The sequence below is a fragment of the Acanthisitta chloris genome, unplaced genomic scaffold (assembly GCF_000695815.1).
Source record: "Acanthisitta chloris isolate BGI_N310 unplaced genomic scaffold, ASM69581v1 scaffold4473, whole genome shotgun sequence".
In the NCBI taxonomy this organism is placed as follows: Eukaryota; Metazoa; Chordata; class Aves; order Passeriformes; family Acanthisittidae; genus Acanthisitta; species Acanthisitta chloris.
Window position 1 is genome coordinate 1 of NW_008664147.1, and position 21,356 is coordinate 21,356.

General features: G+C 37.5%; 1 protein-coding gene across 2 annotated transcripts in view; it reads left to right on the forward strand.

Moving 5' to 3' along the window:
• Window positions 1-4,572: 4,572 nt before the first annotated feature.
• Window positions 4,573-21,356, forward strand: part of SCFD1 (sec1 family domain containing 1) — a 44,854-nt gene continuing 28,070 nt past the window's right edge. Inside the window, exons 1-12 of one of the 2 annotated variants that reach the window (XM_009071202.1) lie at window positions 4,573-4,640; window positions 5,386-5,474; window positions 6,463-6,553; window positions 7,363-7,485; window positions 8,413-8,500; window positions 10,584-10,673; window positions 11,759-11,814; window positions 12,764-12,849; window positions 14,594-14,693; window positions 17,941-18,080; window positions 18,989-19,079; window positions 19,432-19,505. In XM_009071202.1, coding sequence (XP_009069450.1) covers window positions 4,584-4,640; window positions 5,386-5,474; window positions 6,463-6,553; window positions 7,363-7,485; window positions 8,413-8,500; window positions 10,584-10,673; window positions 11,759-11,814; window positions 12,764-12,849; window positions 14,594-14,693; window positions 17,941-18,080; window positions 18,989-19,079; window positions 19,432-19,505 — 1,085 coding nt within the window. In that variant the 5' untranslated portion in view covers window positions 4,573-4,583. The remainder of the gene's footprint in view (window positions 4,641-5,385; window positions 5,475-6,462; window positions 6,554-7,362; window positions 7,486-8,412; window positions 8,501-10,583; window positions 10,674-11,758; window positions 11,815-12,763; window positions 12,850-14,593; window positions 14,694-17,940; window positions 18,081-18,988; window positions 19,080-19,431; window positions 19,506-21,356) is intronic. The other variant, XM_009071203.1, reaches the window with a different exon arrangement.

The following is a 21,356-nucleotide window of genomic DNA, read 5'->3' on the forward strand; positions in this document are numbered from 1 at the left end:
CCCGGGGACTTGGCCGTAGGTACCGCCGAGGTGTGGAGGTCGCCCCCGGGCAGGGACGTGAGCGCTGCTCTTCTCGCCTGGCCGTGGGTGCCGTTTCGGCTTGCTTTCCGCCCTGGGAGGGATCAATGGGAAGTAGCGTTTAATGGTGCAAAAAGAATGCCGCTGTTGTGATGCTCTTGTTAAGACAATACAGGGGCACCCAGCCGTGTCTTGATGCTCAAGAATTTGAGAATACGAGATTAATAACTACATATAATTATGCAGGAGGTTTTCTGTGAGTAAAGGGTTTGTTTCTCAGCCCCTTCTTACACATTGCCTAAGAGTCCTTAATTGACTCCTCTCTATCTTGATGCTGCTCTGTGGAGGCTTGAACATATTTCTAAAGCATAGAGCACGTTGACTCCATAGTCCTCTACTTCCCATGCTTGCCAAAGTTGTCAGTAGTTTGAGCTGTAATCTTGTCACTTTTTCCTTGACAACTACAGTATCTTTGGTGATATTGGGGACTCTGGATGCATTTATTTAACTTGAAATATTTAAAATCACCTGCCTCAAAACTTCTGAGTCTTTTGGAACTAGTGTGCTGCATCTTTTCGTACTAGGAGTCTATTTTCTGTAATCTCATTCCTGTGGCCGTCTACTATTAATAGTGCTATTTGCTTTACAGTCTGTTACTATTCTTCTCTTTGCTACCTTTCTAATAAAGCCCTTTTTCTTCAAGCTCATCCTGTACAGCTTTATTCTTTTGTATGGTGCTTTACTGTGTTCATAGAGTTATAGGTTGGTTGGGGTTGGAAGGTACCTTTAAGATCACATAGTTCCAACCTCCACACTGCTATGGACGGGGGCACTTTCTATTAGGCCAGGTTGCTCAGGGCTCTATTCAACCTGCCTCAAACACTTCCAGCTTCTTTGGAAAACCTGTGCCAGCCCCTCACCACCCTTCACAGAGAAGAATTTATTCCTTGCATGTAATCTAACCTTAGTGTCTTTCAGTTTAAAGCCATTCCCCCATGTCCTGTCACTACATGTCTGAGTGAAAAACCCCTCTCCAACATTCCTGTAGCTTGCTTTAGATACTGGAAGGCTGTTATAAAGTCTCCCTGGAGCCTTCTCTTCTCCATGCTGAACAATCCTAACTTTCTCAGCCCGTCTTTGTAGGAGAGGTTCTACAGCCCTCAGATCATCTTTCTGGCCCTCCTTTGGACTTGATCGTCTTTATGTTAGGGGCCTCAGAGCTGGACACAGTACTCTAGGTGCGATCTCACCAGAGCAGAATAGAGAGGCAGAATCCCTTCCTTTGAGCTGCTGGACACACTGATGCAGTTCAGGGTACAGTCAGCTTTCTGGGCTGCAAGTGCACATTGCTGGGTCATGTTGTTTCTCATCCACCAACAACTCCAAGTCCTCCTTCTCAGGGCTTCTCTAAATATTCTCCACCCAGCCTGCATTTTTAGTTTGGATTGCCCTGACCCAGGTGCAGGACCTTGCACTTGGCCTTGCTGAACTTCACGAGGTTTGCACAAGCCCACCTCAAGCCTGGCAAGGCCCCTCTGGATGGCATACATACCCTCCAGTGTGTCAACTGCACCACACAACTTAATGTCATCAGCAAACTTGCTTGAGGGTGCATCAGTCCCACTGTCTGTGTCACTGCCAATTGTTATGTAATTATTTCAGTCAACCTTTTCCACTGAACCCATGTTGTCTTCTGTTGGGGAGGTCTTTTTAAGAAGGTTGATTCAACAACTAGAAGACAAATACAGAAAAAGGAAAAGATTTATTATCACTTAGTGTTTGTATTACCATGTATGTGCACCATCTGTTGTGACCTTTATCCAGGTTCATAACGAAAGCCTATCATTGTGCAAGCACAGTAAAAACCTGATCCTTGTCCCAGAGAGCCTTCAGCATAAGCATGAATGAAATGGCAATATGAATACAAAAACAGAAACTCAGACTTGCTGAATGTTTGTCATGATTCCCACAGTATATTACTAGTCTGATTACTGTTTTCCTTAGTAGAGAGCTTATGCCAGGTTTTACTTTAGATAATAAACTCTGCAAGGCATCTGCTTCAGCTCCAGTAGTACCAAAATACATAACTATACAGCTTTATACAAAATTGCTCATATGGCTGAAGATGTCACTGACAGTGGGGGACCAAAGAATCCAGGAGCAGCCTGTAATCAAGTTTTAGGTCTACTCCATGGTGTTTAAAAAAGAAGAAAAGAAGAAAGTGTGAAGCAAGTGGAAGGCTGGATTCCAGGGAGACCCAGCACTCACTGTTAGCATGGATGGATGGTGTTAGGAAAGCCGAAGTTCAACTGAAGTTGAGCTGTGCAGCCTATGTCTAGAGAAAGAAGTGCTTCTCGTTGCTAAATGGAGTTGGTCATTCAGTGGTAATAGACACAGGTAAGGTGAACGTGTCCAATGCCACTTTTGTCCCAGTCTTTGACTCCAAAGTGACTCAAAGGCCTGGGAGAATTTGTTGGCAATCATGGAGTGAATCTTCTTCGTAAATACTTCTTATCACCTGAAGGAAAAGGCAGGCATTGATTTATGTATGGTCAGTCATGCTTGATAAGTCTAATTGCCTTCCGTGTTGTAGGCAACAGGACAGTAGAGTATGTCATTTACCTTGACTTCAGCAAGGCTTTTCACATTGTGTTCTTTGTCTGAGTCAGGATGTTATGGACTGGATGAATGAACAACTAGATAAGTGAAAAAAAGATTGGAGGTCGAGCTCAGAGGGTTGTGATTAATCGGACATGCTATACCTGGTAACAGTTGGACCATTGCATGAGTGTACTGTGACCTCTCCTGTTTAAAATCTCTATCAGTCGCCTGGAGAACGTGTCAAAGTGTACTCTGATTAAGTGTGCAGGTGACAGCAAACTAGGGGAATCTGTTATACCTGAGGGCAGAGCTGCCACTCAGAGGCCCTTAGATGGGCAAGAGGAATGGGCCAGCAGAGATCTTAAAAAATTTAGCAGTGATAAATCCCTGGAACCGAAGGACTCCTTGCAACATACAGGCAACAGTGTGGGTGACTGCCAGACTGGAGGGCAGCTTTGCTGAAAAGGCCTGCAAGAGGTCTCAGTGCACAGCAAGCTGGACATGAGCCCACAGTCGGTCCCTGCAGAGCAGCATCCTGGGCCATACTTAAAGGAGCACAGCCACTAGATTGAAGGGAGTGGTTATCTCCCCCTGCCTAGCCTCAGGAGACATGTCTAGATACCATGTCCAGTTTGTGGCTACAGTACAGGAAAACTGTTCATCAGTTGGAGGGTGTCGGCAAAGGACTACCAAACTGGTCAGGGGCTGGAGCACTAGGGCTTGTTCTGACTGGAGAAAAGACAGCTTCAGGGGGAACTAACAGCAACTCCCCAATACCTGTGAAGAGCACTGAGAAGATGGAGCAGGCTCCTTTGTATGCATAGCAGGAGGGTGAGATAAAACAGGCATAAATTGAAATGAGATGTTCAAACTGGGTATAAGGAAAAAACTTCCCCACAAGGACAGTCAGTGCCACAGGTTGTACAGTGTGGTTTTGCCATGTCCATCCCTTAAGACTTGACTGGATAAAGCCCTGAACAGTCTTGCCTGCCCTCACAGCTGACCCAGCTTGAGCAGGAGGTTGGACTGGAGGTCTCCTGAGGTCCTCTCCAGCCTGAGCTGTCCTGTGATACTGTAAACCCTAGGGAACTGCAGTGCATATGCTCTCAAGCTTCATTCAGCCAGTCAGAAGTTAACTGTTTCTAGTACTCTCTATTTATGAGCAAAGTGGTATACATTGCTCTGGATTCTGGAAGTTTTTCCTCTGCAAAACTTTGTAATGGTTTTGTTATGAGTTTGAGGAGAATAGCCACTAATTTATATTGATGCAAATCATCTTTTGCTGCTAGCCAAAGGTGGAGACCAGCACCTAGTGTTGTTTAATCAGATAAATTAGGTATAATAGATTTATAAATTAGAGGTAGGTGAAGGAGTCTGCTTTGGTTTCTGTGTTGAAAGGGAAGTTAAATGAAAGCTCATTCCTGTTTCAGAAAGTTTTCCTGCTGCAAATTAAGGGTGTTTTTGTACTCCTTAAAGCAGCATTTTTTTCTTTGGCTTCTCAGATTGTTTCAAAATTGTATCAGTTTTAGTCAGGCGTCAAGTTATTTTTTGTTTCTGTGTATAGTGTTGTTCCTGTGGGGTAGGAAAACCAGGTCAGGGAATAAAGCAAACTGGTTCTGCTGTATAGAATGTACCTTCAGGAAGATACTGGAATTATTTTTAAGACAAACTGTCAGAATATAGCCTCTATAACTAAGGAAAGAGATTCTTCATGTTTTGGAACTTGCTTGTTTTTCCTTTGTGGTGTCATCTGGAGCCTATAAATTCCAGCTGACTTGAGCCACTTGTCAGTCAAAGCTGCATAAAAATAATGAAAATGTGACTTGTTGCATTTATATTTTATGATGGTTTTGTTCTCAAATGAAATGTGTAATAAAATCCTGCTAATGTGTTTAATCACTATTGTTGAAGTGTAAAGAGAGCAAAGCGTTATTCTGCTTTATTTTCCAGTGGCTTTGAAACGTATGTTGAACTTCAATGTTCCTCCTGTTAAAAACAGCACAGGAGAACCAGTATGGAAGGTAAGAACTCTTTGAACGGGAATAGGAGAATTTTATAGTGTTCAAAAAGTTCAGATTTGCAGATTTTAACTAACTCAAGTATCTTCCCTATGTTATTAACTTGTACAAAAGATTTTTTCCTGTATTACGAATATACAGAACTTAGTATCAGAACTGCTGGGAAAAATACGCATTTCAGGTTGTTGCTTGATGACCAAATGACTAACTGATTCTTTAGGCAATATTTTAATGAGTAATTGAGGAGGATATTTTTGAAACATACTTAGGTTTCATTCACACCTGTTGGCAGAAACTTGCATGATGCTTTACAGGTGAACTCAGAGTCAGAAAGAAGCCTATAGAAAGGGAAGAACTATTGATAGCCTGGAACAAGCCAAGCTCACACTGTCTTTATTACCTTTAAAATGTAACTTGTAGTTCATGAGAAGTTTTTGATGCTGCAAGTCCTGTCTATTCCTCTATTGTCTTTTTTCACAAATTCCTTTTTTTTCCATCTTGTTTTCTCCCAAATGCAGTCAGCAGAGCTGCACATACAGTTAGAAATCTCTTACAGCAGACTCTTGTTTGTCAGGACACTTTTCAGGAGATGGAAGTGATGATTCTCTTTCCCCTATATCACTGAGAGCCCTGTTCAGGTTAGGGTGGTAGTAGTTCTGTAAACATGAATTCCTGTATCCACTGCATCCTGTATTCTGCAGTATCCACTTTTTACAGCGCTTTATAAGATGATGTGTATCTGTTTCAGGTTCTCATTTATGACAGATTTGGCCAAGATATAATCTCACCTTTGCTGTCAGTGAAAGAGCTGAGAGATATGGGGATCACTTTGCATCTGTAAGTACTTAAAAATTGGGATTTTTTTTCTTAAAAGACCTTTATTTAATATTCACAAAAGTAATAAGACATTGAAAATCATTCATAAATAACTGGTAAAATAAAGATTATACCCTGACATGTTCCTAAAATCAGATTGCATTATTCGGAATCAGAGAGTGGAGAATTTCAAACACTGTTCAGTAGGATTTCTTACAAAGTACAGGAGGCCCCTGTTCAAAAATAAAAATTATATCCAGTAGGTACTTTTTTGGATTCTTTCTCTACAAATCCTTCTGTAATCGTATATGTTAAAATTATATTGGCACAAACTGTTTCATGGGACTGTGTATGTTCTCTGCTTGTCTTTTTATATGTAGAGTTTAATTGTCTGCTGTCAAACATATGAAATCTCTAAGTACAATTCTAAGAGATTTTCCATTTCTCTTTCCCCAGATTACTTAGTTCATTGTCATTCCTGAGCTGTGGTAATAGTCATGGAGAAACTTTGAAGATACATTTATTTTTCAAAAGTGTATTAATGTTTTCTAAGTGAAGGGTAGAAATTGAAACACAGTTTAGCATTTTGACACATCAGCAGAAATGTGAGAAAAACGTCTAAACACCTTGCCTTTAAGAAGGAAAAACAGGTTTAATAGTGTGAGAGATGCAGGGGGGTTTTATCATGTCAACAGTTAGCATTTGCATATGAGCTTCATGGATGTGATATTTTACCTTCCTCTGAAGGCATAATCTGTTTTTGAAGATTTGTGAAGCCTTTTCTCATGCTTCGAATAAACTTTGGAGACATCTATTGATATTTTCAGAAAAAAATCGTGCAGACGCTATTTTTGCTATGTTTGTCATGTCTTAAAAATCTAGCTAAATTTAGGGAGAAATTTTAGCAAATTTCATGTGTCTGTACAAATAAGTAATTTCTGTAAGTTTTACAATTTTAAATGTATCAGAGAAGCAACAGATTAGAGATGCATTTTTTTCTTCTTGTCAGACTTTTGCATTCAGATCGGGACGCTATTCCGGATGTTCCAGCTGTTTACTTTGTAATGCCAACAGAAGAAAATATTGACAGAATGTGCCAGGTAATTTACCTGCTCAGTGTTTCAAGTGAGCGGACACAACGGTGTGTGAAGTAATCCTACACTTACAAAGTGTGACTGTTCTATGTTTAGTTCTTGTGCATGTCTGAACACCTTTGCTTACATTTTTTGCACATTAGGACATAGTCATCATAAAAATATTACCCATAATGTTTGCATGCAAAACTTCAATTTCCCAGGAAGCAGAAGGGTAAATACGTCTCATGTTTCAGAGAGAGAGTTTTATGAATGAAAAGTCAACAGGCAGTGAGCACAAATGGAAATATAGGCCATTCCACTTATTTTAATGAGAATGGCTTAACAGTGAAACAGATTGCCTGGAAAGTTTGTGGAGGCTCCATTCTTGGAGATGTCCAGAACCTGACTAGACACAATCCTGAGCCACCTACACTATTTGATTCTGCTTTGAGCAGGAGGATTGAACTAGGCTAAACCTCAGTTTTTCCATTGTCTGTGAGGAATTTGTGGAAGGTTGACAACTTTGCCAGTGGAAAGAAAAGAGCAAAGGGTATTTTTGGTCAGCAGTAAGGTGTGGAATAGTAGTTGCTGTCTGGTAGCTTCAATTTCATTTCCTGTTTTTTGCATTTCTGTGTTAGGCTGTTTGTATCTGATTATGTGTTCAAAGCACTTGTGTACAAAGCCGGATGAATAGACAGCCAAACACTTCTGAAATTTAGTTTGACTTGGTAACTGGAACATCACATAGTAAAAGTATGATTATTTTTTTTTAATTAGTCAGAAATATATTAGTACTTATTCAGGAAAAAAGTTGTGGTTTTTCTTTCTTTTAGGATCTTCGAAACCAGCTTTATGAATCTTATTATTTAAACTTTATTTCTGCCATTTCGAGAAGTAAACTGGAAGATATTGCAAATGCTGCTATAGGTGCTAATGCAGTAACACAAGTGGCTAAGGTAAGAAAATGCCCAGTCCCTAATGTTGAAGATGCTACCATTACAGGTGTTATTGCATTCTTATTGTGAGGCATACTGGGTAAAAAATGGGAATCTACAGTTGTCTCAGTAATGCAGCTTAGTGCCATACTTCAGCTTAGTCAAAAGTCCAAGTGCTGCAAGACTTTTGTGCTAAATGATAAGAGGGGAAATACAGCAATTTCAGAGTATTCCTGATCCTATCAGTTGACTTATATAATGGGGTGGGGTTTTAGCTCCTAAATACGTAAGAAGTGCACTATGAATGCAATTGTAATTTTAAATAATATTTCATACATACACTTAATGAGTACAACAGTTGTGAAATGAAATGAACACTGCTAGTATTGTTTAAGCCTTAGATCCTCAGCAGGAGTCAATTGGTGTAGCACTGTAAACTGACTTTCTAAAATCTGTTTTTCTGGGGTAATGTCCCATTAACAATTTATCCTATAGAGAGATTTAATTTTTTTACTGAATGTACAGGTATTTTACAGAAAACTTAGAATTCATGAGCTGTCATGTCTCACTGTTTAGATACTGCCCTCTTTCCTCTCTCTTGCCTAAGAGCTCAGTGCTGCTTATGCTGCAGTGCTTCATATTAATAAAAAAATGAACCTATAAGACTGTAATGCCCTCCACATGTGTTTTTTCAGCGTTGCTTGGCTACTAAAAATTTGTCCACAGAAACAGTTGGAGTTGGACTGTCCTGGCACTTTTCAGTGCTCTAATGTTTTGTGTTACCACTCAATCCTTACACAGGCTTTTTAATGCATAAATTATATCTTACATTTCTTTATTTTAATAGGTAGCTCTTTAAAATGTTCAGAATGAAGTAGCAATAAATGACAGATAGGGGGTTTTATGCATCACTCTGGACGATTCTGACCATTATTCCTTGATTTCTAGGTGTTTGATCAATATCTTAATTTTATTACTTTAGAAGATGACATGTTTGTATTGTGTAACCAAAACAAAGAACTTGTTTCATATCGTGGTAAGTAAAGTTTATATAAAAATTCTACTTGAGTGTCTGATGTTGAAATTTACTTTTGAAGTTGTAGCTAATAGTCAGCAATGATTTTATTTTGCTTTGATCCACTCTGTTAGATGTGTAAAGTCATGAAGAAAGCAGTTCTTAGATCTTCATTTCAGCATGGCTATTGTGAAATTGAAAATGAAATATGTACTTTAAAATATAAATTTAGTAAATCAAAACTGCAGTATGGACATGTATGGGTTGGAGTGCTTTTATAAGAGGAATAATACAGGAAGAATATATTGTTTTCACACATAGATAGACACTGTGGGAGGGAAAAGGCATTGTAGACAGTCAAAAATGCTGATTGCCTCTGCAAGCATGTGAGCCAAGCATGTCAGCTTCTTTGTAAAGTCTCAGAGTTGCAAGTGAAGTCAGCCTTATTGAACTCCTTTTTAATTTTCTTGAGACTTCTGTTGGACCTGGTTTAGAACCTAGCAGGAAAATCAAGTTGGCTGCCTTAGGTCAGTTACCTTTACACCTATAGTGCTATGGCAGCTCAAGTCATATATACTAGTTGTCATAATTGTCCACATGATTTTCCTCCCCTTGTTTGTTCTGATTTTTGGTCTCCCTTGCCCCATTCAATATGATAAATCAACAGAGAACTACCACCCTGCCTCTTCTTGCTGTCTTACTCAAATGGCTGGCTATTATAGGGTACGTTGTCTTGCTGCTCCTGCTGTAGTTCTGCTCATCCTCTCCTCGTTTTACATCAGAACCAGTAATTTTGGAGCTTCAGTGTTTGTTTAATTAACTCATTCCTTAGAAAAATACCAGCTCATTTGTGTGATCTACAAATGCAATTCAAGAGAAGCAGCAGAAGTGTGTAAGTCAGAGGCAAGATAGCCCTTTATTTGAAGCAACTCCTCATTACTCTAGTGTAGTTACGGTGTCTACACACAGTGCCACACAGTTAATTCCTGATTTATTTGGTTGCGTATGGTCACTAATGACCATGTAGAGATGAGAAGTCTTCGTATGTCTAACATTTAACAGTGAGATTTTTCTTCTTTCTTGACCCGTTTCAGAAGTCACCGTCTTTCTTTAAAACTTGATCCATAATACTGAGTTGTGTCTCACACTGGGGATTGATTCCATTGGCAGAATGAGGGATATTTTTGTTTGAAAAGCAGACTTCTATTTTTTTCACTAAAATTTGCTGGGGGGGAGAAAGCACCTTTAAAGTTAGAGAATAGTTATAGCTGGTCATGCATAAATTTAGCGTAGAAGGCTTATAAATATTTAGAGCTTTGAAATAATTCTGAAGAAAGAGGATAAAGCAGGTAATTATGTGAGAAATTTTAAAAGGTATAATAAAACAAACAAGGATGGTATTTCTGGAATGAATCAACTTTAGACCTGTGATAAGATTTGGTCTGATGTTTCCTGTTTACTATTATATTCTTGTCAGTGTTAGTTATTTAAGAGAAATGTTAGTACGTGTCTCATGTTCTGACCTAAATGTGTGAGGAAAATTTCTCTTATCTGTCATGTGAAATGTTTTATAACTTGGAAATTATCCCTAATGTAGAGACTGACATTAAATTTATTAGGGGAAAAAAAAAAGTAGTCTGTATTACAAGAGGTGGGATTTAGAGCTTTAAATGTAGATAACTGCATACTGTAATTCTCTAAATTACACAGGTAATTTTTGAGAATTGTTTTTCCAGAAAGTGTTTTTCAAGTGGTTGGCCATTTCTGTTCCATAACATGTGCCTTTTTAAAAGGTTTTTAATAATACAATACTAATACATGCCTAAAGGTACAGTATGCATTGTCAGAGAGAATTAGAAACAATTGTGCAAGTGTTTGGCCATATGCAGTAAGCAGTAATTTTTTTTGCTCCAGTTTTTTGCTCAAAAAAGAGGAGTGGATACTAGTGGATGTGCTAAGAGGGGCATTTCACAATTTGATCTCACCTGCAATAGAAGCTGTTGGGTATTAACAGCCATTAGGTAAGAAGAGGATTGCTTCCTCAGTGTTAAAGTGGCAGAAACTTATTTAATCCTATTCTTAACTCTTTCTCATGCTGTTTTAGCCATTAACCGACCAGATATCACGGACACAGAAATGGAAACTATAATGGACACTATTGTTGATAGCCTCTTCTGCTTTTTTGTTACACTTGGTAAGTTTCCAAATTCTAGGGTATTTTCCATATTCAGTGAGACAAGTTTAGTGATTTCATATAGAAAATTAAAGAGAGAATTAGATCTGTGACCAAAATCTGAGTGATCTTGCTCAAATTATTACTTTACATCACTGCAAAGTACATTAAAGACTGCTCTTCATGGAATTTGATTCTTAGCCTTCAGTATCAGTGGGAGAATACTGAAATGCAAAGGTTTGGATTTACTGTTTTTACAAAATCCTAGTTGCAATGATGATAATAGCGCTTTGAGTTTGGATTTGTAGCTCTCACAAAACAAAACAAAACAAAACCAGGAAAAAAAGGAAAGTCCCATTACACAAACCCTGCAAAAATCTAACTGAAATAACTCAAGGAATAGAAAGATACATTGATTTTACTATGTCTGTTCAAGAGAGACTCCGTTGGACCTGTCGAGTTCTTTCAAGTGTTACTGTGATGCAAATTAAATGTCTTTTACTCAGTCACTTAAACGTTATGGTTTTGGAATTTTCATATTTGTTTATATAATGGAGAAACCATAGCTAAATATTTTGAAACCTGAAAGCTAGTGGAAAATGTGCTTTTGAAAATAACATGATCCTGCGGTGAGTTGTAATAGGGACACTGTCATGGTATAATACAGAATCACAGAATAATCAGAGCTGGAGGGGACCCTTGAGGGTCATCCAGTCCTGGCCCTGCACAGGACATCCCTGATAATCACACCATGTGCCTGAGAGCGTTGATACTTTTTCTTATTTTCAAGGGACTTCAAACATTTTGAAAATAACTTTTAATGCTTCTGTTTGAGATATACTGTCCCCTCCATAGTTTATTAGCTAACTTTCTAGTGTATACCGATAACTCATAAATTCCTGTGTGAGGTATTCACTTACTTTTGTAAAACTTTATTTAATATTTCTGTATAGTATTTTTGTTTCATAGAGAAAGACTCCAATAGAAAAATTTAATGTAAGTTTGAATTTAATCTCAGAATGCTACAAAACTTTGTTTATGAAAAGTACACTTATTTATAATCTGAAAATTACAATGCACGTAGATGTCAATATATCTTTTATTAGGGGCTATTCCTATAATCAGATGCTCAAGAGGAACTGCAGCTGAAATGGTGGCAGTGGTAAGAATTGTTTTTCTAAACACCTATCATTGTTTTAAGACTTTCCTAATGCCATGTTTACTTTTCTCTACACTAGGCAGAGATATAGTGTCATTGTATTCTTTTCCTAAGAAGGAAATAAAACTGGAAATGAGATACATCCATTTTCCTTTCTGATTTCAGTTCCATGGAACTTTTCTGTAAAATCATAATGTTGTGGAGTCAGATGATGAGAAAGTTAAACATGAATAATCATTTCTAATCTAGAGTTTATCAAGATTTTCTGACAGGCATTATAATTAAGCTACGCCTGCACAGTTTAAAAAGTCGTCATCTGGCCTGTGATTTTCTGCATATCTCAGGCAACCCCATAAGTACAAGACATTTTCACTATATCAGACTAAACTGACATTGACCTTGATTATCAAATAGGGATGAAATGACAAAACTAAATTACAATTGACAATTTCTACAGCAATGTCTTCATTAGGAGTCACTGGCTTCCTTTCTTCTATCTTCCTTCCAACTTTCTTGTCAGTGAAGCCATAATACTGATGAAATCTCAGCATTCTGTGTGCACACATTTTCATATTGAGGATAATCTCATTTTTATGAAACATTTTTATTAAACACTTGTGTGGCGGTGTCTGACAGCCCAATATGCTGCTTCTGCTGTGGTTCCCTCTTGGTGCCTCCTACTGGTATTTTCTATTTGCATGTTTAGGGAAAGGGTCCTATTTGTCTGGGCGGGGATTAATGAACACAAGGAAACATCTTCAGTGTAGTCCTGGGTATAAATATAAATGCTGGAAGGAGAAAATAGAAGTAAGATTTCTTTCTTTCCCATGTGCAGTGGACCTAGTCTTGATACAGCTAAGACATTTGTAAGCTACAAAAACAGCATGATAAATCTTTTAATGGTTAGGAATCCGCTGGTTCGTTAAAAGCAGTTTTATTTTCCTCCCCTCAGAAACTGGATAAGAAGCTCAGAGAGAACCTCAGAGATGCCAGAAACAGTCTTTTTACAGGCGACACACTCGGAGCTGGCCAGTTCAGGTATTGTGTTAGTAATAACTAGGTATTTTTATTTTTCATATTTCAGTTGTCTGAAATGTCTCACTAGGATAAGTCACCATTGTACCGAAAACTCTATTTACAAGAATTTGGTTCATATTTGATATTGAAAGAATTTATATACTCTTAAGGGAATTTTCCAATCTCTCAGCATGTGTTTAAAAACTTTTATAGCTAGTAAGTGTATGGTCTTAAGAGAGTAAATCAAAAATTATTTAATGAAGCAGTTAATTTTGTTCAGCCTCTAAACCCAGCAAGAATCAAGGTTGTGCAATACACTCTGTTTACAGGACCACATTATGCAGTTGGGTGTCTGATCATATCTGTTAGCAACCTTTAGTCCATCAAAAGAAAGAAAGAAAGACTCATTTTCTCACTTGTGAAGACTGTTACCAGTTGTAGTTTGGTCAAAAGCAAGTGTTTCCCAGCTGGTCCCTATATGTACCAGAGGAGGACTGCTTAACGACTTGGATCATTAGATGGTTAAGGTCCCTTAAGTCATGACCATTTGAATCCTTTATAGATGCCTGCATGCATCTGATACTGTGTTCTCAGTAGCCTCCCTGTATTCTGCTGTCCCCAGATAGTTGAAGACTCCACAGGCTGCCTTAGGAAAGTGTACACAGAAAGGTGAGGAGATGTGTTGGCAAAACTGTAGCTGGAGGAAATGGTTATAATCTCCTAACTGGATATAAACCAGTCATCATACTTTTATCTCAAATTAAGAGCAGAACTTGGATAAAAGGCACAAAAAACATCAAGGGTGGTGAAATGGAATGAGACTGAAAGGAGAGTGAATAGCTGTGAAATACCAGTTCCCTCGTTTTCATGGGAACTGAATTCTAACCACTGATTTTCCTTCAGAGGCGTGGCTTGTTTTCCTGATAGTATAGCATCATTACCCTCAAAATTAAAATGCAAGGAAAGGGAAACATGGGAAACTTTAACAGTTAAATGGCTTCAGATCTGTAGTTTGTTTTTCAGAATCAAGTAACTAAGGCTCTTGAGATTATATATTTAAGTGAACATACCTACTGCACAGAAATCCAGAGCATGGGATTTACATGCTTTTACTCTTCAAATACACTTTAGCTGGCATGTTTAATTGTAGGGGTAACATGCTTAAGGGAAATGCTTGCAATAATGTTCTGTCAGTTCACAGGCTTCCTATCTTCACTATAAATTTTTCATGCAGCCATAACCCTAAACCTTTAGGCATGAATGCATCCTTTTACCACAAAATTGAGTAGTGATGCAATAACCACAGTGCATCTCAGAAGTTCATTTTTTAATGGACTTTTTATACAAGCAAAGAGAAAAATGAAATTAAAGACCCTTTGAACAGTTATTTTATATTTGAGGTTCATGATGGGGGTTAAGGTCGAAAATTACTCACTCAAACATTTGTTTGGAACTCAAATGTGTATCCACACAAAGACATATTAGTTAATGCCTAAAATGTTAGACTTCTGCTCCATATTTATATATTGGTAATTTCACTTAGTGCAAAATGAAGTAACCTTTTTGTCATTACTAAGATTTGATTCATGGAATTTCTGGCAATGACCGATCTCAGTTACTTTGGGGAAGGCTGGAGGAGCTCAGCAGTAGGCACTTTTGCTTTTGGCTTGAAATATGATGTAGAAGGTGGCTGATATCACTCAGGATGTTACTGGGGTGTTTTAATCATATTTAAAGAAGTACTAACACAGTGTCATCTTTTCAGCTTCCAAAGGCCCCTATTAGTCCTTGTTGACAGAAACATAGATTTAGCAACTCCTCTACATCATACTTGGACATACCAAGCTTTAGTGCATGATGTTCTGGTAAGGATAAATCTGATTTTGTTACCAAAACTATTTTTTCACTCAGTTTGTTGTTAAACTTAACACCAGAATCTCTCTTAATCCAAAGTCTGTTTTGTCTGGAAGATTTTCTCTAGAACGTTTATTTAGCAATAATTTCAAAAAGGCTTTAAAAATTGAAATCTTGATATCATAAAAAGATAGGTAATACAGCAATCCTGGCTTTTTCTTCAGTAGTTCATAATATTTATGTTATGTAATATCAAGACTCCATTAAATGCAATTCAGTTTTGAAAAATAAATGCTTTTAATGTGTTTTTAAACCAATTTCATTTTTAGTTTGAATTTTTAATGTCCCCTTCTGGTTTTCTCCACAAGGTGGTGTAGATGTTCAATACAGATACCAAGTATATGACCCTACTGTGACGACTCTAAAATAGTTTTTTTTAATTACATTTTTTGAATTTGGATAGTCTTAATCAACTCAAGTTTATTTTATAAAACCAGTAGTAGAAATGTACTTGAAGGAAAGCTGATAGTGTTTACCTATAGTGTTTACCTATATACAAAATTCATATAGTTATAGACTAAATAATAAAAATAAATGGGCAAGAACAATTAGTATCTGGAGGCTTTTTTTACACTGAGAGTTATTCATGAAAATCATTTCAATATCTAGCTTTGAGAAATATTTTGGGTTTATTACTGAGACTGTTAGAGCAATACCTGAAATATGCATATATGTGTTTGTATACAAAGTTGATTGTGAACTGTATAGTCATACATACAGTGTTGTTCAGAAACTTGCATTGCTACAGTGGAAATATTTCAGCACTAATTGGCTGGTTTAGGATATTTTAAAATTCTATTTTATGTAATTAATTCCGTATTACAAGTCCCTTCCTCTTGCACTTAAATGTGCATTTTACAAATAAACAATTTCTGGCCTAGTTTCTTTAGGAAAGGTGTATGTGAAAAAAATACAGTTTGCACTGAGTTTTCTCCAATAACTGTTGAACTGGCTAGAGACCTGCAGGTAGAAGTACTGAATTTCTACGTGTTTCTTTTGAAAGTAGAGTAGGGGATGGAAACGCGAATTATGGTTTTCACAGGTGTGAAGACTATTGCACAAGGTCTGTGCTTACTTCAGTTTGTTACCTACTAACCATTTCATCAGCAAATGCTCACTTGCTCAATAGTAAATCCACGCAAAGCTCCATGCACTTGGCTTCAGCTCATCAGCCATGTAGAGAAGATAGTGTTGGGTGGCCTCAGGGATGTCTTGGGGTAGGACTTTGGTGCATCAAGATGCAGAGGGATCAAAGATGTACCGGAAGCTGGGGACAACTGGTGCTACAAATACAGCAGAGTAGATATTTATCTGTGCTGCATCAGGCTTCAGTAGTTTCTCAGGAACAACTTGTTAAGTGTTGTACCTTATTTTTGACTGAGTTGATAGGATTATGTTTAGTGAAATTGCAACCAAGTGGTCTGTGATTCCGTGGCAAGGGCAAAAGTTTAATTTCAGAACCAGTCAAGTTACCTTAAAGGCAAGCATACCAGATTCTCCATGTACTGAGCATAGTATTTTGAGATAACCTCAGTAGGTTAAGAGGCCATAAATTGTAACTACGAAATTGTTACCAAGATGTTGATTATGTAAACTCTGTTTTCAAACCAATTGTTTTTCATTTAAGATCTCAGTTACGATAGTCCAGTGAATCTGTGCGGCATCCAACTATATGCTAATCCAGGATGCAGTTGAGTGCTGCATGCATTTAGATTATAACCATGGTGTTTCTACACATAAACAGGCTTATGTGAAGAGATTTCTATTTCTAAATAAAAAACCTTGCAGGAGTGGATACTGAAAAAATGGGAGGCATGGATAGAAATGGGGGGGGTGAAATGAGGAACACTAATCAATAAAAATAATTTTAGGAAAACTCCTTGTAAATGCCAAAACTAACTTGGAAACTCAGGTCACTGGTGAGTTCAATCAAGCCAAAACATAGATCTCCGTTAAAAATTGCATCTAAATTTGCAGTCAAATTATTTTTTTCCTTTCACGTTTTTGTTGAATATATGTACTTGAAAAGGACTCTTTTTTTTTGCTGAAACAATAAACACATCTTGTAAGATGAGGTTCGTGCTCGTTGACTACATAAGTTTCCTATGAGTAGCTACTTGATTTTGTTTCTATTCTGGCATGAACCGTTTCTAGCATTTAATTTTAAGTCCCTGCCAAGGGATAACTAGAAACATTTTAAAATATTATTTGACAGTTTCAGTTACAGTGATCTAGTTCTGTATACTTTAATGAACATAATAAAGTGGAGTTTTGTTTCCAGAAAAAATATCTGTTCTAAAAGGTTCATGACAGATTCTGTATAGTTGAAGATTTTACTCTCTATCATTATTTGCCAAGCAAAGAGCACCTTTGAAATTTTAAATGTTCTTGAAAAGGGCTGGAATAAAGTCAGCAAGTGGAGTACTTGTTAATAATCTTTGTTGAAAACCAGAGGGAATGTGTATGCTGGAGAAAATGCAGAGCTGTCTTTGGCAAAATTAATGGGCAAAGAACGAGACCTACAGGGAGCAGTGTGGTGACATAATACTGTGTCCTCTAGCAAAGTGAGGTAGTTTCTATGTTCATGCATCTGTGGAAGAAGAAAAGCTATGTGGAGAAATAACATCTTTGTTGCAAACTTTTGCTTTATCAGGCAGTCACTCTTTCACTATTGTTTAAAAAAATTTGGGAAAGAGCTGTGAAGGTGTAGCTAAACAGTCATCACAGTGAAAAATCCTGTTGCTCATGTCATGAGCTTCTTCGCAGCCTTGATACATTTGTTGTCGTCTTGTGAACTTTGTCTGCAACACATAGACTTTCATACTTTGAAGTTTTAGTTAGTTCTTAGAGAACAATTTTTGCTAAATAACTTACTTTCTGTGCAGAAAACAGTGTGTAAAGGTCAGTGTCAGAAGAATGCTTGCATATGAGACAGTCAAAAGTCTTTGCTTAACATATGTTGCTTTGATGTTTTTTCAGTAACTGTGAGTAATTTTGGAGTTCTTATATTGCTGTTGCTATTATCTAGTTGTTATTACTAGCTAGTAAATGGTTTCCTGCCCTCTTAGGAAGTTCTAATAAATAGCTGTATTAATATTTTTTAAAAAAATATTCTCGAAGATATTTGGTTGAGTATAAACGACTGATTAAATAATTCGAAACTGCCAAATATTGACATAAGATTCGTCTTTATTTTAGGATTTCCACTTGAATAGAGTTAATTTGGAAGAATCAACAGGAATGGAAAGTTCTCCAGCAGGTGCTAGACCTAAGAAAAAAAATAAGAAGTCCTATGATTTAACTGCATCTGACAAATTCTGGCAAAAGCATAAGGGCAGGTAAGCTGTGTAGGTACATGGTTTATATTAATTTGCTCAGCATAAATTCCAAGTTCATATTATGGTAATTCTATTTTTAGCTTATTTGAAAATACTTTGTAAGTCTGTTTTGGGGTTTTTGAGGTGCATTGGGTCTGGCTGAGATGGAGTTAATTTTCCCCACAGCAGCCCTTACAGTGCTGTGCTCTGCACTGGTAGCTAGAAAGGTGTTGGTAATATACCAGGATTTTGGCTACTGCTGAGCAGTGTTGGCACAGCATCAGCACTGTCTCTCCAACATTCCCCCTCAGCAGCAGGCTGGGGGTCAGGAAAATCTTGGGACGGGACATAGCCAGGACGGCTGACCCAAACTGACCGAATAGATATTCCATACCATATGGCATCCACTCAGCAATGAAAGCCAAGAGAAAGGAGGGAGAAGGGAGGAGCATTCAATTTTTTTACAGTGTCTTTCAGCTGGAGCAATCACTCCACTTCCTGGGAAGTGGACAGACATCACCTGCTAGTGGGAAGTGGAGAATAAAATCTTTCATTTTCATTTGCTTTCACACACAGCCTTTGCATTTTTCAACTGCCTGTGTCTTAACCCATTAGTTGGAGGTATTTTTGCATCTTATTTTCTCCCCACCCTGTCCTCCTGAGGCGAAAAGTGATAGAGCAACTTGGCGGAGCGACTGATTGTCTATTAGCCCAAAACCATTCTTACCAAAATTACATAAAACTATTGAAAACAGTGAACAAATATATCTTAGAAAGTTTAAGTAAACTACAGTGAGGTGTCATTATTTTCACTGATTTGATACTGCTGTGTGATTTGTGTATTGTTATTTCTGAAAAAGTTTTCATGGTCTGGATCTAGTGTTTCAATTTGTTGATTTAACTGAGCCTAATGTGGAGTATTGCATTAGTCCTTTTCCAGAGGTTGCCGAGTCTGTTCAGCAAGAACTGGAATCCTACAGAGCCCAAGAAGATGAAGTCAAAAGACTTAAAAGTATCATGGTAAGTTTTATTGCCTATATGTGCTTTATGTAAAGCATAATAGGGCTTGTAAAGATGCTTAGCCCAACCTGCCATCCCACACACAAAAATTACCAGCACATGCTGAATTTTAGGCCTAATACAATCTTATAAGTAGGACTAGAAGTACCATATTTCATGAGAAGGTTCAGTTCCTTGCATTTATTTGTACTACAGTTATATAACGTCCATAATAACTGAAAAATGCAACTCAGACATTAATACCATTATGAGAAAATAGATTCTAAATGTACTGATAGTATTTGCATGTTTGATATTTATATTTATTATGACTATTATTATTCCTCTTTCCAAATCTTTCAACAAAACCCAGGGTATAGAAGGGGAGGATGAAGGAGCAATAAGTATGCTTTCAGATAATACAGCTAAGCTGACTTCAGCTGTCAGGTAAGTATCAATAATCATTATTGTTTAATTAATTGGGAACCATTACTAATTTTTTCTGTCATTTCACTTCTAATATCCTTTGAAATAAATAGCTTTAAAAGTAGTCTATTCAGCTCAATAATATAGTTTAAATGCTTTATAATTCTGGTAAAGTTAAATGCAATGTCCAAGTAAAGTGCTTGCATATGTAACTTTCACAGCATGTGTTGTGACCTCTCTACACATGGAGTGTTTCCTCAGCAAAGCTGATTAAGTTAAGTGCGTCATATATTTACTTGCACTCTTCCACCAAAAAAAACCAACAACCTCTGCATTCTGTCATTCTAAACATTGTTAGTGAAATCCACTTGCTGAAGTGTTGCTTGCTTTGCCCAGTAATTAATAACATTTTGGTTGCGGGTGATGGTTGATGAAAAGCTTAACATGAGCCAGCAGTGTGTGCTCACAGCCAAGAAATCCAAGGACATATACAGATGTGCCAGCCCTGGCAGTGTTCAAAGACAGGTTGGATAAGGCCTAGAGCAACATGGTCTAGTGAGAGGTGTCCCTGCCCATGGCAAGGGGGGTTGGGACTCGATGATCTTCAAGTTCCATTCCAAACCCTTAACATTCTATGATTCATGTAGCTGATGTAACATCTATTGGCAAGTTTATAGTCATTAAGAAATCTGCATGAGAAATTTACTGTCCTGCATTTAGAGACCTAACCACCATGGATGACTCTGAAAGTCTGAGATTTAGACTTGTTTCTCATTGTAAATTTGTTGTTCATTCCACTGATGCCTTGGAGAAGGAAGATGTTTAGTTTGCTGCCTTTCACTAAGACCCAATCAGAAGGAAGAAGAAACAATAGTAGATGAATTATAGAGGATAGATAGAGCAGTATGCCCAGTGTCCTGTGAAATCCAGCATGCTTGCATTAGTTAGTTGTCTCAGTGAGTTTCAAAAGTTGTTCTGTATGCTATGTCCTAATTAGAAATCGATTAGAATTACAAAGGATGTGTGATGGATCAGACAGGTTTCAAAAAAAGCAAGCAGATATTTCCAAGTTCCACCTTTAAAGTTTTGTACTATTCAAGATACTAGTTTTCAGGTTAAGACATTGGCTTTGGCTCTGATCTTTAGAATTATGCTGAGAAGTCCCGATACCATTAAAATCTTCCATTTAGGCATGTTTCTGCTGGACAAATTAAACTAGGCTTTGCTGTTCTATTGTCCATTGTTTGAAGGTTATCTTTTTCTTGCTAGCAGATGATGAGCAACAAAACAGCAAAACGTAGTTTAAGTCTTGGGCTTTACAACTTCTAGATCAGTTTGGAATATCTATTAGCAATTTGAAATCAGAGGTTCTAACAGAGAGGACCTGTTTTTTTGATTAATTTTTTTTTTAAATGCAGTCCTTTACAAAGGCAGTGCTAGTCACCTTCCACCTGTAAGGTCATGAATGGCCAATCATCTTAGGTAACATTGATTTTATGATTTTCTAAATAAGGGAGGGAAGTATGGATACGTGGTTCTTCAGGATATGCTGTCAATGTCATTAAGTGCCTGATCATCTGCTTATTATTAAACAGTAGAACCGTGGCTGTCCAGGGTGCTTTTTGGATGTGAAAGTATGTAGATCCTGAGCAGTCTTTTGTAAGTGTGATTCCCAAGTGCCAGCTGTGAAAATCATGTAGATCATAACACCCTGAGTAACAATTTTCAGCAAAGTAAACTCAACCATTCAGTTTCCCATTTCAAAAAACAAAAGACCTGAATACAAATCCTGCACAGAGAATTTTGTTCCATGTAGAAGCATGTGTCACAAATTCTGGGACATCCAGATGTTTGGTATATATTTGACAGATA